Source organism: Nelusetta ayraudi, unplaced genomic scaffold, assembly GCF_046127955.1.
Source record: "Nelusetta ayraudi isolate G7.1 ecotype Tasmania unplaced genomic scaffold, CSIRO-AGI_Nayr_v1 ptg000063l, whole genome shotgun sequence".
Taxonomy (NCBI): Eukaryota; Metazoa; Chordata; class Actinopteri; order Tetraodontiformes; family Monacanthidae; genus Nelusetta; species Nelusetta ayraudi.
In genome coordinates, this window is record NW_027466113.1 from 4,273,738 (window position 1) to 4,287,957 (window position 14,220).

A 14,220-nucleotide genomic window follows, 5' to 3' on the forward strand; every position below is an offset into this window, starting at 1 on the left:
GCTGGAAGTTTGTTCCACAGATGAGGAGCATCATAGCCTTGCTTGGTTCAAACCTGTTCCAGATGACCTAAGGGCTCTGGATGCTTCATAAGGAACCAATAGGTCAAGCATATATTTTGGTCCAAGACCGTAAAGAGTGCTTTATAAACCAGCAGTAAGATTTTAAAATTCTATTCTTTGACTTTTGCGAGTGTGACGATTTAATGGCCGGTGTAATGTGGTCCAGATTAGAAAAGTTAGGAAAAACATCTAAAAAAAAAAGTATGCACGGCGTTTTTTTTTTTTGTCCTCACCTTACAACCTTCGTCCTTCCTGGCCATATAGTTCAATACTGCAGCATCATAAATAAAGGCATCCAGTTTCCTGCAGGGTGATAAAGAGAGGATCCATTCATCACCCGATTGGACAGAGGGAGCGCGGGGAACGAGAGGAAGGCTGACGCAATGGAGGTGGCGCAGAGGTGGATGGTGGCGATGTACCTGGGAGGAGGAGGGAAATACCATGCAGACGGTGATAGAGGCGGCGGTGAAAAGTCAGATCGTAACAAGGGAAGGATGACGGGGGGGAATGGCAGAGAAGGCTCGGATGGGTTTGCAGGTTTTTTATATATATATATATATACATATATATATATATATATAAAAATAAGGCAGAGGGGGGATAAAATAAGGCTGAGATCAGGAGGGAAGATGTATGAGGAAGAGGGAGCGTGAAGGTGGTGGAAGGAGGGGAGCGGGTGGGGGGATTTATGTAGTGCGAAGAGAACAGTGACAGGGTGGGGATGGGGAAGGCGGGGGGGGCTGGAGGGGTGGATTTACACACTTCAGGGAGAAAAGACACGGGATGGAGCCGGAGAGCGACGGGGATTATAAAGTTTAAATACAGACACGGCAGGAGAAGAAGGATGGAGGGAGACGGGCAGAGGAGGGAGCCAAAGAAAAAAAAACAAGGGGAATAAAGGGGAAGATGAGGACAGACGGGGGGGCGAGGCAGCGTTTGAGCGGAGTCCAGATTTTCTTGCGAGGTGGCAGAAGCTTCGGATGAAGGAGACTGGGATTATCCAACGCCGCGACAGGTGATGGAGGCTATATGTGGAAGTCGCGAGGGGGGAGGGGAGGGGGCCAAGGGGGTAAATGCTTCAAGCAGGTGGGCGGAGGGAGAGGAAGTGAGGCGAGAGGATGAGTTAAAGGTGAGAGGAACGTGCAGGGGAACAGGATGGAAAAGTGGGAAAGTGTGTCACCGTGTTGCTGATGCCGAAGATAAACGAGACTCAGCCAAACAAAAAAAAAAAAAAAAGATGAATAGTGAGTCAACACTGGGGATGTTGACTCACATGAGACCTGCTGTATTCCCGAAATTCCTCAGCCGGGAATCTGAGCTAATATGAAGCATGACCACGAGGTCACGTGACAGGAAGTAACCTCCATCTTGTTGGACAACTGCAACCGAGTTGTACAACTTCACAGAGATGAATTGCATCAAACTTTTATGGAGGAAGTACATAAATCCCAATAGTTTTGTCTCGATCGTTTACGCTTGGCCGGTTGGGTGAACAGTTTTCGGAGAGCAATGTGTTTGCACAGGATTAAGCAGGGATGCATCTCTTGCAATAAAATAAAAGGAGAAATAAACCTCTGTCTGCATAAATGTATGTTTTATTACATTTGCCTGTTGAATTGTTTTCTCTTGTGACTTTATTTCTCAATGAACATGCATCTTGGCTGTCAGTTTTTGTTTGCGCCGCTGACTCGGACATATTTTTTCCTAGAAATCTTTTTAAACGAGTTGCAAGAATTTCTTCGCCTGAAAAAGGTGGCTGAGTGGAAGCGGGCGGACCGGAAGATGAGAGAGGAAGCGACGAGGGGATCAAACAGACAAAAAGCAAAAGAGGTGAAGCTGCGGCTGACCCGGTCTTCAGGTTCATGATGGCGTCCTCCACCCCCCTCTGGTTGTATTTGCCCATGTACTGGTGCATGTCCGGGTAGTTGGAGCGGATGTTCTTCTCCGTGCTCCCGTTGGGCACCGTGCCAAACTTGAGGGGTGGGTACTGCTCCTCGGGATGCTGAAACTGGTGGGGCACAGGGGAGGCAGGTGAGGCACCAATCTGCCTGACCTATTTCTGTCCACTTGCCAGGTTAACGTACGACCGACTCCGAGCACAAATCTTTCAAAAAATAAGTAAAATAAAAGACAGACAGCAGCCTGTGGACTTAAAGCAACTTTTTTTTTTTTTAATAGTATCTGAAAACTGTGGTAATTGAGTTACTTTAAATGAGATTTGTTTTTTTTTCCCATTCGACTCCAAATTCCTGTGCTTTAATCAATTTACCATTTAAATGCATGGGATTTGGCTCCCGCTAAGACTTTAATTCTCTCCCTGCCGTCGCCTCTCATTAGGAATTCCGCCGGCGACGTACCTTCTTGTCCGAGAGGCCCGACACCGTGTCGATGTATTCCTCCTGGATCATGAACGCAGCCAAGTTAGCAGTGTAGGAGGCCAGAAAGATGACAGCAAAGAAGGCCCAGATCAGCACCATGATCTTGCTGGTGGTTCCTCTGGGGTTCTCCACCGGCACCGAGTTGTTGAAGACAATGGCCCACAAGAGCCACACGGATTTTCCTATTGTGAAGGTAGAGCCGCCGGCCTCTGACCGGGAGGCATGGCGGGGAAAGGGAAGAGAGAAAGGGTGCAGTATGAAATGCTTTTTTGTTTTTTTTTCCGAGCAAACGGAGGCGAGAAGTGACTGCAGGATGAGCCGGCCGACTCGAGCGAAAGTCCCACCCCCCCCCCGAACGATGATCTCCCGAGTGGTTTCGCCAGGGCGCGGAAAACACTTAGCGAGCGCTTTGACACCGACGCTCATCAGAGAGGACGACTTCACGTTTACAAGCTTTTCATTCAGCCGCGACGTGATCCTACAAATAACCAACAGCGCACGGCTCGAATCGACATTCCGGGTGCTGCGGCTTCTGCCTCGGCTCGACCGGAGCAGGGCCGGAGGTGAGAGGCAAGCGTGAAAGGGAGAGAGAACCGTATGTGAGGGAAGGCAGAGAGAGGTAGAAATGATGGCTAATGCAGCAAACATGCAGTAAAAAAAAAAAAAAAAGAGAGAGAGAGAGGAGAGCAGGACCGGGTAGCATCGGCGAGGTCGAGGCGCAGCGAGTTTCACGAGGGTGCAAACTACACCAGCGCTGAATAATAAATGGACGCATTCTGCAGCGAGAACACTCGGGTGCAGTTCAAGAGGCTGGAGATGTGACGTCCTCAACACCGCACACGCTCCCTTTATGATGCCGAGCAGCACACTTCAGAAGGAGAATAAATAAGAAAAACTTGACAAATGGAATGGAAGGGGGGAGCAAACTGTAGGCATGTGAAGGTCTTTAAGAAAGCTACAGTAGCTGTGGCTAAAGTGCCAGGACGAGCCAGTGTTCAAGTCCCTCATGGACAAACTGCAACCCAAATAAAGGGAAAATGCATATTTAATGAAAAGATGGAGCCGTTTGAACCTGCAATATTCCAATATATCGCAGCATTACGATACATAAACAACGTGTGAAACAACCAGCAGGTGGCAGTGACTGAGATGAAAGTACCCCACTTAGCCCAATTAGCTGCATTTTAATAAAAAGAAGAAGAAGGAAGTGCATCTCAGGGACACAAGCTTTCAAAATTAATAATGTAATTGTAGCTGTGATAACTCTGCATCAATGGACACACACACACACACACACACACACACACACACACACACACACACACACACTGAGAGGCCCCATATGAACATTATTCAGTTTGCAGCACTTAAACACCCACTGATCGCCAGGCTGCGCCATCAAACACAACACTTCAGCGACTTCAGACTTAACTGGGCTTTCATGCAAACATGAAATAAAGTCCCAACAGCTGTGAAACTCCCTGGAAAAAAAGATTCAAATTAAGTTGCTGTAGCTGGGAAAAACTGGCAGAGAGAAAACTGACAACTGTCACGGTCGCTGTCGCACTAGTGCATTTTGAACAATTTTCATTTCTAAACGAACTATCGTTTTGGCTAACAAATTATGGGGAAGTCCACTATGCAGTTATATAGCTGCAAAACCCTACTCCATCACACGTTGTTATATGTGAGTTTCCAGTTTCTGCATTACAGCTGTCACTTTTGTGAAGCCGAGCAAGACGGAATACAAATTCATTCATTCATCAGCGGAAGAAAAACCCAGACAGTTGGTGACATGGGGTTCAAAATCACGACGCGTGTTTGTCTGTTTGTGTCTGTGGCCGGACGGCCACACACCGACATTGTCCAATAGTGAGCGTTTCCCTCCCAGCACAGAGACTGACACCAGCTCTTGACAGAAACACTAACGTCGAGTGTCACATAATGGACCTTTTTTTTTTTTTGAAACCACTTTAACCACGTTCCGGCAAAGCGTTTGTCAGCCTGACCCTCGCTTTGACTGGGACGGGAACAGATGTGGCAGCTGGGAGCTGAGCGAACACTTACTCTTGCCAGTCTGGAGGCTGCGGTTGTAGCCCACGGGGCTGAAGAACTCAAAAATGAAGACGGTCACAGCCACGACGGTCAGGCACATGACGAACATCATCACCCACACGGCTGGACTGTAGGGCTCTGCGCAGGAAAAGAAATACAAGTATAAAAAAAAAATAATCATAATAAACACAGACGCGAGAGCGTGAAACTTCCGCGTTAAAATGGTAATTATTTCAACCAACAGATGGTCCGAGTTTACATAGAGAGTGGCATATTAACGGCTAAATACGGCGCAGCGGCAGCAGAGATAAGACTCGCACTCCTCAGATGAACACGAGCAGTTTTTAATCTTTTAATAATCATCTCCACGACGTCTACCCCCCGCCCCCCAAAATAATGCAATTCTCCTGCAGAGCCTGCAGTCTGCTGACGGGGCCGGTCTGGAAGTTGCAAAGATGCGGGTGTGCAAGCTGAGAGGGGGGAAAGAAAAATACATTAAAATAAGTACATAAATAAATAAGTAAATGAACAAACAAGGGGCTAATCTGGGCGCGAGGACCAGCGGCCGGCGACTGAGGCGCCTTCATCGCGCAAACTCGGCAACTTTGCAATTAGGTGAGACTCGGCACATCAGCTGAAAGGTCTGGAGACGAGCGGGCGGGCCTGGAGGGGAGGGGGGTGCTAGGGGGTTGGGGTGGAGGAGTGAGCGGCGGGGAGGGGGGGGGGCAGGGGCGGTGCTTCTCTTACCCAGGAAGGCGGACGGCGACACGGTGCCGTTGCTGCGGGAGACCATCACGCTGATGCCCGTCTCCACAAAGGGGACGGAGAAATCCACGACCTCTGACCTCTCCTCGTTGATAGTCAGCGAGCCGATGGCCATGTCCGCCCGCTTGTACACCACCTGTAGTGGGGGTGTAGTGGGTGGGGGTGGGGGCAGGAGAGCCGGCGGTGGGAGTGCGATCTGGTTTATAATTCCATCTGCTCCGTCAGCTCTCTACATCGTTATTTATTTAAAAAAAAAATTTTGGAGTCGACAGCAGCGCGTGTCTCCCCCTCCCCCCCCCCCACCCCCCCCCGCCCCCCTTTCCTTTCTCCCTCTCCGCACTCTTGAACGAGCCGTGCGGGAAGCGGCACAAGAGCGATCGGCCTGGTACAAACACCGAACATGTGTCTCCTGTGCATCTCGTTAGCATGCCAAATGAGCTGACGCCCCCCCCCCCCCTCCCCTCCCCATCGAGAGAAGCGGGAAGAAGAAAGAAAAAAAAAAAAACCCTGGAAAACGCTGCGTCTACTGATTCCACAAGTGAAGTGTTAATCTACATTAGACATGGCACATCCACTCCTCAGAGCAAATCAGCAGAAAAATTAAACGAAGCAGAAAGCGTGGCACCCCCCTCCCTACCCCTCCCCACCTCCACTCTGCCAACTCCACCGGATTACCTGATCAAAGAATCGCAAGGAGGCTTTGGAGTATCTGATCAAAAAGGCAAAGACGTTAGTCTGAGAAAACAGAGTTTTGTTGGCCTTTTTTCCGGCGTGTGCGAGGTGAAAAAAAAAATCATAACAAAGAAGACGGACAGCTGCGGCCGGCGCTCGGGTTGAGAGTGATGAAGCGACGCGGCACCGATGTGGAGCTGTTTTGGAAACCTGTGACAAGCGGCGTTTGGCCGCGTTCCCTCAGGGACCGAGATAGAAACAGCCGAGCGCTCCAGAGTGTCTGTGTGTGCGTGTGTGTGCGTGTGTGTGTGTGTGTGTGCGTGCGTGCGTGCGAGAGAGAGAGAGCGAGCGCGTACTACGTGAACGATGGTGTCATTAGGCCCAGTTTTTCTTCATTTCTGCCGCCATCTCTGCGGCCTTTCGCGACGGGAGGTCACGACCCCGGGGGCGAGCGTCGCCGAGAGAACATCAGGAGCTAATTGCCGCTAGCCGGGGGGGACAGAGGGGGATGGTGCTGGTGAAGGTGGGGAGGTTGCAGGGGGGTGAGTGACAGTGTGTTTGTGTACAACGACGGCGGCAGACAAATACTAATATTTCAGCCTCCGCCGTCGTCGTCGTCCATCTCATTTGTACCAGTGTGTGAGTGTATGAGCCCCGCCCCCCGAACTCCCCCCACGTCCTCATCTGCACACGTGCTGCCTCGTGATAGATGACGACTGTCTGATTGCTGCCAGTTGTTAAGTGCTTATAAATCTCTGGGTGATTGATGTGACACGCAGCGTTTAACCGGTCGGCCAGGAAGCAGCGGCTCATGGTGGGAAGCCGCCGAGAGGCCGTGCGTGCACAGGAAAATATGCATGGGATATAAATAACCGCACGCACACACACACGCACACACACACACACACACACACACACACACCCCACACACACACATCGGTTACACCTTAGCAACATCTAAAAAACACATTGCTCACAAAGGCAGACAGGCAGAACCACAGGCGCGCGTGCACGCGCACACACACACACGCGCACATACACACACACACGCGCACTGAGACTTGCCTCCCCAATCATGCCGTTCCAAACCCCATCAATTTTCTTGCCGTGTTTCCCATTGGTCACCAAGTAAAGGTCGTAGGTGAAGCCCACAATCTTGGCCAGCCTCTTGAGGATGTCGATGCAGAAGCCCTTGCAGCACTGCTTCATGGGGGCCACACCCTCGTGGATGGCACTGGGAGAGAAGCACAGTGTCAGTGAGAGAGAGAGAGAGAAACTGCATCTTCATAAAAAAGCCCTGATTGTTCTTAAACAGTCCGCAGTGAGACCGAGGTGCAGTGGGAGAACAGCGGGGGAAAGGAAAAAAAAACTAAAGGAAAGGAGGAAAGGAAAGGTGAAAAGGAAAGGAAAGCAAAAGAAAGGAAAGGAGGAAAGGAAAGGAAAGGTGAATGGGAAAGGAAGGGAAAGGAAGGGAAAGGAAAGGAAAGGAGGAAAGAAATGGAAAAGAAAGGAAAGAACAAGACAGGAAAGAAGATGAAGAAATGAAAGGAAACGAAAAAAGGAAAGGAGGGGGAGGGGAGGGAAGGGAAAGGAAAAAGGACAAGAAAGGTAAGGAAAAGAAAAGGAGAGAAGAAGAAAAAAGAAAGTGAAGGAAAGGAGAGGAGAGGAAAGGAAAAGGGGAAAGGAAAGGAAGGGAAGGGAAAGGAAGGGAAAGGAAAGGAAGGGAAAGAAGATAAAATGACAAGAAAGGTAAGGAAAGGAAAGGAAAGTGGAGGAGAAGAGAGGGAGGGAAAGTAAAAAAGGAGAGGAGGGGCGATGTGGTCCTTGGTGACAGGTTTGATCGACCACTGTGGGATAGGCGCTGTCATTCCTTCAGTAGCTGATGAACCATAAAGCTCCACTGTGGTGGTATCTGATCCCGGAGCCCTGAGTCATTCCACTGATCCCTCTGGAAAGCCGTCTGTTATTGATCACAGTCGGCGAGCCAGGACGCCACCGCTGCCGCCGCCGCTCTGAATGGTGACTGATGTCGCCTCAATCGGACGCGGTCGCCGGAGCTCGAGAGCGCCATTCACGACTGACCAATAGAAAGACTTCTTTCTCCAATAGGTTTCTCCAAATTACTTTTTTTCTGTGCAGAGAGAGTTGACTTGTCGTCCGAATTGTTTTTATATATCATGATTTTATCACTCATGGTTACAGGGCAAGTTACCTGTTTGTCAGAGAGACAAACAAGCACAAGCACACACACACACACACACACACACACACACACACACACACACACACACACACACACACACACACACACACCTTTTTTTTCCCCTTTGTGAGACGCTACATTTTTACAAAAGCGGATTATGGTCACAACAAGAGGAAAAAAAAAATACACAATAATTCCCATTCTGAGATTAAGCACAAAATTTCGAGATGTAAGTCGAAATATTGAAAATAAAGTCGAAATTTCAAGATTAAAGTCAAAGTTTCGATTTTGTGAATAAAGTCAACATTTTAAAATTGAAATTGAAGTTTCGATTCCGTCAAATGTCGAGACAAAAGTCAAAATATCGAGAAAAAAGTTGTCATTTTGTGATGAAAGACGACAACGGCTGTGTGCATGAGTGTCGTGAGGTACTTTGGTTTTCACCAGAGTAGCTTTCTAACTAAACTAAAAAAATTAGTTTTTTTTCTCTCTTTGTGGCCCTAATCATCTTTAGTGTATTCTGGATGGTTGTATGCCCGATCAAAAAAAAAAGAAGTGCTACTGAACCTGTCGTTGAGTGGTCTCCTGCAGGGCACAGAGTCACGGATGCACGTGCCTGATGCTGGGTCGGCCAGTTCCACGATGACGAAGGGCCTCTCCTCCAGGGTGACCACGCGCAGGTGCTGGGCGTCGTCGGGGGGTTTGAGGAAGGGCCCGTAGCGTGACCAGGCCGGGTAGCGGAGCCGCAGCACGCCGTTCTCCCACCAGCCTACCTGGAGGAAGAGGAGGAGGAGACCAGAGGGACGTCAGAGGGGGAGAAAGCATTGTTCTCCATCAATCACAAATCATCTCCACCATCCTGTGAAGCAGTGTTTTCACGATACTGGATTTCAGACTTCAATACGATATTTTCGAAAATATTGATTTTCAATCGATGTATCGATATTTCCGCCAACACTACTGTGAAGACATGGCGGTCCTAAATGACGCGATAGCTTGCAATGATCTTGTGCGCTTGTATTTTGGGAGTAAAACTTAAAAAAAACAAAAAGACATCTTTCTTCCTCCAAACCTAATGTCCTGTCTGGCCATAGTGACAAGCAGAAACAGCTCCGAATGTCTTTATGATGGCTGACAGATTTACTCTCGAAGGTACAGTCGAGCTTGTGGTCGCAGAGTGTGAATCACACAGGCCGGCTCAGGAAGTAGCAGTTGAGTGGTTTTATTATATTAATGTTCCGCACGAATCGCAACTCATCTTCTCCTTCCTGGGATCTCAATAAGTCATGGCGGTCCTCATGAATGATGCGCTAGCTGGCAATGATCTCGTGCGCTGGTGTTTAGGGAAAGAAAACTTAAAATTCTGAAGCATTTGAACGTATCATTCTGTGTTAATTACAGTGACTGCATTTGTGCGTCAGGCCTTCCTGTTATGACATCCATGTGTCCTCCTGGTGTTGCACTGCTGACATGATGGACCTCCGGAGGTGCCGGTGCCTGCCGGTCACTGACGTACGCACAGTGAACGGTTGTTTCTCCTCCCACCTGCTCGCTCTCCTGAAGCTTCTCCGGACACATCTGGGCGTGATCGCATGGTAATAGAAGCCACTGGCCAACACGTGCAAAATGCGATTGCACGTGTAACAAAACTAGCGCTGGGACGCGAGCGTCCGAGCAGGTCAGCAGAGTAAAGTTTAGTCTCCTCGTGCTGCAGCGACAAACTGATGTTAAATCAAAAAAGCAACACGGGAGCACTTCCACTCTCTGCAAGGCAAACGTCCAGGGGAAAGGAACAAAACAAGCAAAGGCAAATGTCAGAATCGTGAACAACCAGGAATTGTGTCTCTGATCTTGACTTGAGATTTTTGAGGGGGAAAAAAGGAGAAAAAAGGAAACTCTGGTAAGAACTGGGCACGGCGCCGTATCTAAATGTTACACTGTGGCGGCTGCAGGCGTGCTTAATGGGCCCCTCATTTAATTCAGGTAATATCCTAAAACACTTAGCTCGGCATCCCGTGTCTGTAGCCCGAGTGAGCCGCGCTAATACCGGACAATCTTCCGTCTGCAGTGTTTCGCAAAGCTAAGTCGGCCGCTGCCGGGCTGGAGGTAATGGTGCAGTCATTGTAAAGAGAACATTAAATATTCAGGGAGAGCCAACAGCGTGGATGTGCATAATAGGCAGATACAGGCGTCTTATCCTCATTGTGGATTTGTGCGTGTGTGTGTGTGCGCAATTTGTTTCATGCAAAACGGGTGTGAGCATTTATGTGTGAAAGCATAAAGTATGTGTCCTCATTTACGTGCACACGAATGTGGATGTGCGCGTGTAACGTGCATGTATTGTGTGTGTGTGTGTGTGTGTGTGTGTGTGTGTGTGTGTGTGTGTGTGTGTGTGTGTGTGTGTGTGTGTGGGCGGGCGGCTGAGTTTCCAGGGTTTGCAGAGTGGAAGGAGCAGCGCTGGAGCTCCTAATTGAAAGGGATTTTGACGGATACGGCAGAAGTCAGCATGTTACACGGCACCGCAGCTGGACTCTGGTGGGCTGTTAAAACCAGCAGGAGGCTGCAGACCACCCGTGCGTGCGTGTGTGTGTGTGTGTGTGTGTGTGTGTGTGTGTGCGCGTGCATTCATGTGTGCACATGTGTCATGCACGTTAGCGTGGAAAGCCCAACGCTGGTGCATTTGCACACGGCCGGCGAGTGATTATGTTCCGTTTTTCTCGCACACGGCGTGCTCGCTCCGGGTGTGAGCGTCGCCGTTATGCAAGAGTGACGCCGCGGAGGAAATGAGGCTCGCGCTCTGTCTTCTGACACGGGCAGAGAGGTACAAAAAAGGAAAAAAAAAAAAATCCTGGTGCATTAAAGAGAAAAAAACTGCATCCAACAGGTGACACGGCTTTGTGTGAAGGATTTCTGCACAAACCGCAGCTTCATAGAATATGCATGACGTGCCACGGGTGCCGGCGCCTGTGTGCACACAGTTATCAAGACAAGAAGGCTCAAACACACACACACACACACTCACACACACACACACACACACACACACACACACACACACACGGTCCGCAACAGGGTAGTAACGGCAGCAAGCGAACCTGTGCACTGCGTACATCAGCGATTCGTTTAAAAGCTCAAATCAGCCTCCATCCATCAGAGATACACCAGCACGTTGCTTTCAGCGAAATGATGAAAAATGAAAAGTGCCAGCGGATGGAATCGAAGGGTTGAAAGTATTGATGGATCTTCCCATTGATTCAAGAAGAGCTTCACATTTAGCTTTATTTATTTATTTATTTATTTATTTGCAGGGTCTGAATATTGCTCCTTCTCCCTATCAGACATTTTGTTGCTGTTGTTTTTCTCCCTTAAAACAATCCATGTGTTTGGAACCTGCAGCCTGAGAGTGAAACAGCTGAGAAAAATCCCCAAAAGGGATTTTTTTTCCTCTTTTGTGCTGAAGAGATTGCAGATAGCAGTCGAGCTTTGATTTGCGAACACCAAGTCTAATATATATATATATATATATATATATATATATACATATATATATATATATATATACACACATACATATATATATATATTTTACTTTAGAGAATGTTTTTATGCATGACTAGATGAAATCGCAAACTGATTTGTCACAGCCGACGTTCTTCAATTGCTTATTTCCCCCCCCTGCCCCGCCAAAATAAAAAAAACAAAAAAACATCTGAACGTACGTGGACGATAATGTGGAGCCGAGGAGGGAAAGACAACAAGCATTTGGAAGAATTTGACTTGTCGTTTTGCCTGACCGAGTGACTGGCTACCAGTGTGTGCGTGTGTGTGTGCCTTAAAACAAGGCACTGAGGAGCCAGCAGAGAGTGAACAGTGGAATCATAACCTCAATGTTCCGCCTCAGGCTCCCGGCAGCCGCAGTCGACGTGACGTTGAGACCAACCCGTTTGAGTTCAGAATCTTCGCCGTCAGATTTACATTCTTATTTTAGATGCTGGACCAGCGCACCATCCTCCCTTTCCTCTAGCTCACAGAGATTAAGGCTCAATAACACTGCTTGAGTCAGCAAAAAAAAGAAAAGGCACGGGGAGAAGAAAAAAAAAAAACTACTGCGGTTGTTCAGAGGGGGAGGGGAGGCACAAAAAAAACTGCGTAAAACAAAGCCATGCGGCGTCCTCACATCTTCCCAGCCGCGTCCTGGCGTCCAGGAAATGACATCCAGGAAGGGGTTGGCCAGGTAGCCGTCGTTGTTGAAGGAGTAGTCCCGACCGCCCAGCGTGATGTTGCTGAAATACCTGCGTGGTTGAAGAACAAAGAGGACAGGACGGATGGTGAGGAAAGAACGTTTTTTTTTTTTTTTTTTTTAAAGGTGGGTGACATTTAGGGCTCGTTTGTTAATTAAACCTTCAGACAAATAACACAAACAAAGCAAAGTGTCAGGTCCTTGGACGCCGTTGCTGCTGATGCCACTGCTGCTGCATTGTCAGCTGCGGTTCTGTGGAGAATCACGCTGGATCGATGCACCGGATAGGACGAAACCTCTTTTGTTAATCACACCTTTTGTTTGCCTAACTTTCCTTTGTTGTAATCTTAATCTGAACCCAGTGAGGGTGTGTTGTCATGTCGACCCAAAAAAGTAAATAATAAATCCTCAAGGATTTTTTTTTTTTTGGCACATGACCAACTGTCTTTAGTTATTAATAATAATAATAATAATAATAATAATAATAATAATAATAATAATAATAATAAAACAAAGAAGAAGCAGATTGTAGTTGCAGACAGTGGACAGCAGGTAGCAGCGCAAAAAAAACAACCCAAAAAAAACCCTGATGGTAGAAACCTGCTCTGTTTTCACTTCCTGGCTCCCGAAAAAAAAGAAGAAGAGACTCATTAATCACGTCCCCCTTTAGTTAGCGCGATGTTTGTGCTGTGCTCCATTAATGAATAGGCTGCAGACAAACAAATTAATTACATATTTGTCTCCTTTTCACAACGAACAAACTCCGAGTTGTCTCTGTTTGATAGCGAGCACTCGGCGCCCATCCAAAGCTCTGCAAAACCAAGCGAGATGGAAAAAAAAAAAAAAAAAATCGGAGCCACTCCAGCTACCTGTTCAAGTGCAACCGCGGCCTGTTTGCACAGCCAACGAGAGAATATATTAAAGCCAGCTCATTAATAAACATGAGACATGGTCTGCTTGCCACAGATGCTGGGCTAATTTTGCCAGCTCACAACTACACGCACCAACAACATCTATTTTGCATGGATGATGGCCAGCTCCAAATTCACACATTCCCCGTGTGGGCCCCCGCCGCTCACACCGAAACTACCAACTCAACCCAACTACCTCCCAGCTCAGTCTGCCATCCAAGCAACTGGTCTGATTGCAAAACACCTGAAACGGCCTCTTGTATATTCCAGATGTCTCTTTTCACGCTCACATTTTCCTTCGTCCTCGCTGTCACGCAGTCGCTCTGAAGGTCTGAAGGACGACACCTGTCCAGCTTAGACAGCCTCAACGTGGCTGTTTAGGCACTTGGACAACCTGAACTAGAGTCGACCCTGGTTAGTCTGTTCTGATGCTCCATCTGGAAGCAAAATGAATGTGCACATTTGTGCGAGCAGCTGGAACTGAAGGATTGGAAGTATTGACGCTTCTATGGATTGATTCGAAAAGACCTTGACGTTTTGTTTCATTTATTTTTATTTTTTTTGCAGCACCTGAATCTTGCTCCTCCCTATCAGACATTTTGCAGTTGTTGTCTGTCCCTCTTAAAGAAATACTGGAGAGATTACAGATGGGATGAGCCTTGATCCCAAACACAGAGTTGAACATTTGCAAATTGTATATGCACATCATCATATACAAAATGACTCTACAAATTTATTGTTTTAGCCAAACCAAAAACCTAGCAACACTTGCAAAACATGATATACAGCACATGTAATTATACTGTTGGCTCAGATATGAGCTAGATCAAAAGGTTTCGACCCAACAAAACTTATAGCATGAAAACATCCATCCATCCATTTTCAATACCCGCTGCTTCCTGCACTCAGGGTCACGGGGGTCTGCTGGAGCCTCTC

At 47.9% G+C, this 14,220-nt stretch overlaps 1 protein-coding gene across 1 annotated transcript in view; it reads right to left on the reverse strand.

Moving 5' to 3' along the window:
* grin2db (glutamate receptor, ionotropic, N-methyl D-aspartate 2D, b) overlaps positions 1–14,220 on the reverse strand; it is a 50,463-nt gene that overhangs the window by 10,986 nt on the left and 25,257 nt on the right. Inside the window, exons 6-13 of the mRNA XM_076041252.1 lie at positions 12,311–12,425; positions 8,701–8,906; positions 6,996–7,164; positions 5,241–5,394; positions 4,506–4,631; positions 2,418–2,647; positions 1,908–2,068; positions 294–363 (exon numbers count right to left, since the gene is read on the reverse strand). Coding sequence (XP_075897367.1) covers positions 294–363; positions 1,908–2,068; positions 2,418–2,647; positions 4,506–4,631; positions 5,241–5,394; positions 6,996–7,164; positions 8,701–8,906; positions 12,311–12,425 — 1,231 coding nt within the window. The remainder of the gene's footprint in view (positions 1–293; positions 364–1,907; positions 2,069–2,417; positions 2,648–4,505; positions 4,632–5,240; positions 5,395–6,995; positions 7,165–8,700; positions 8,907–12,310; positions 12,426–14,220) is intronic.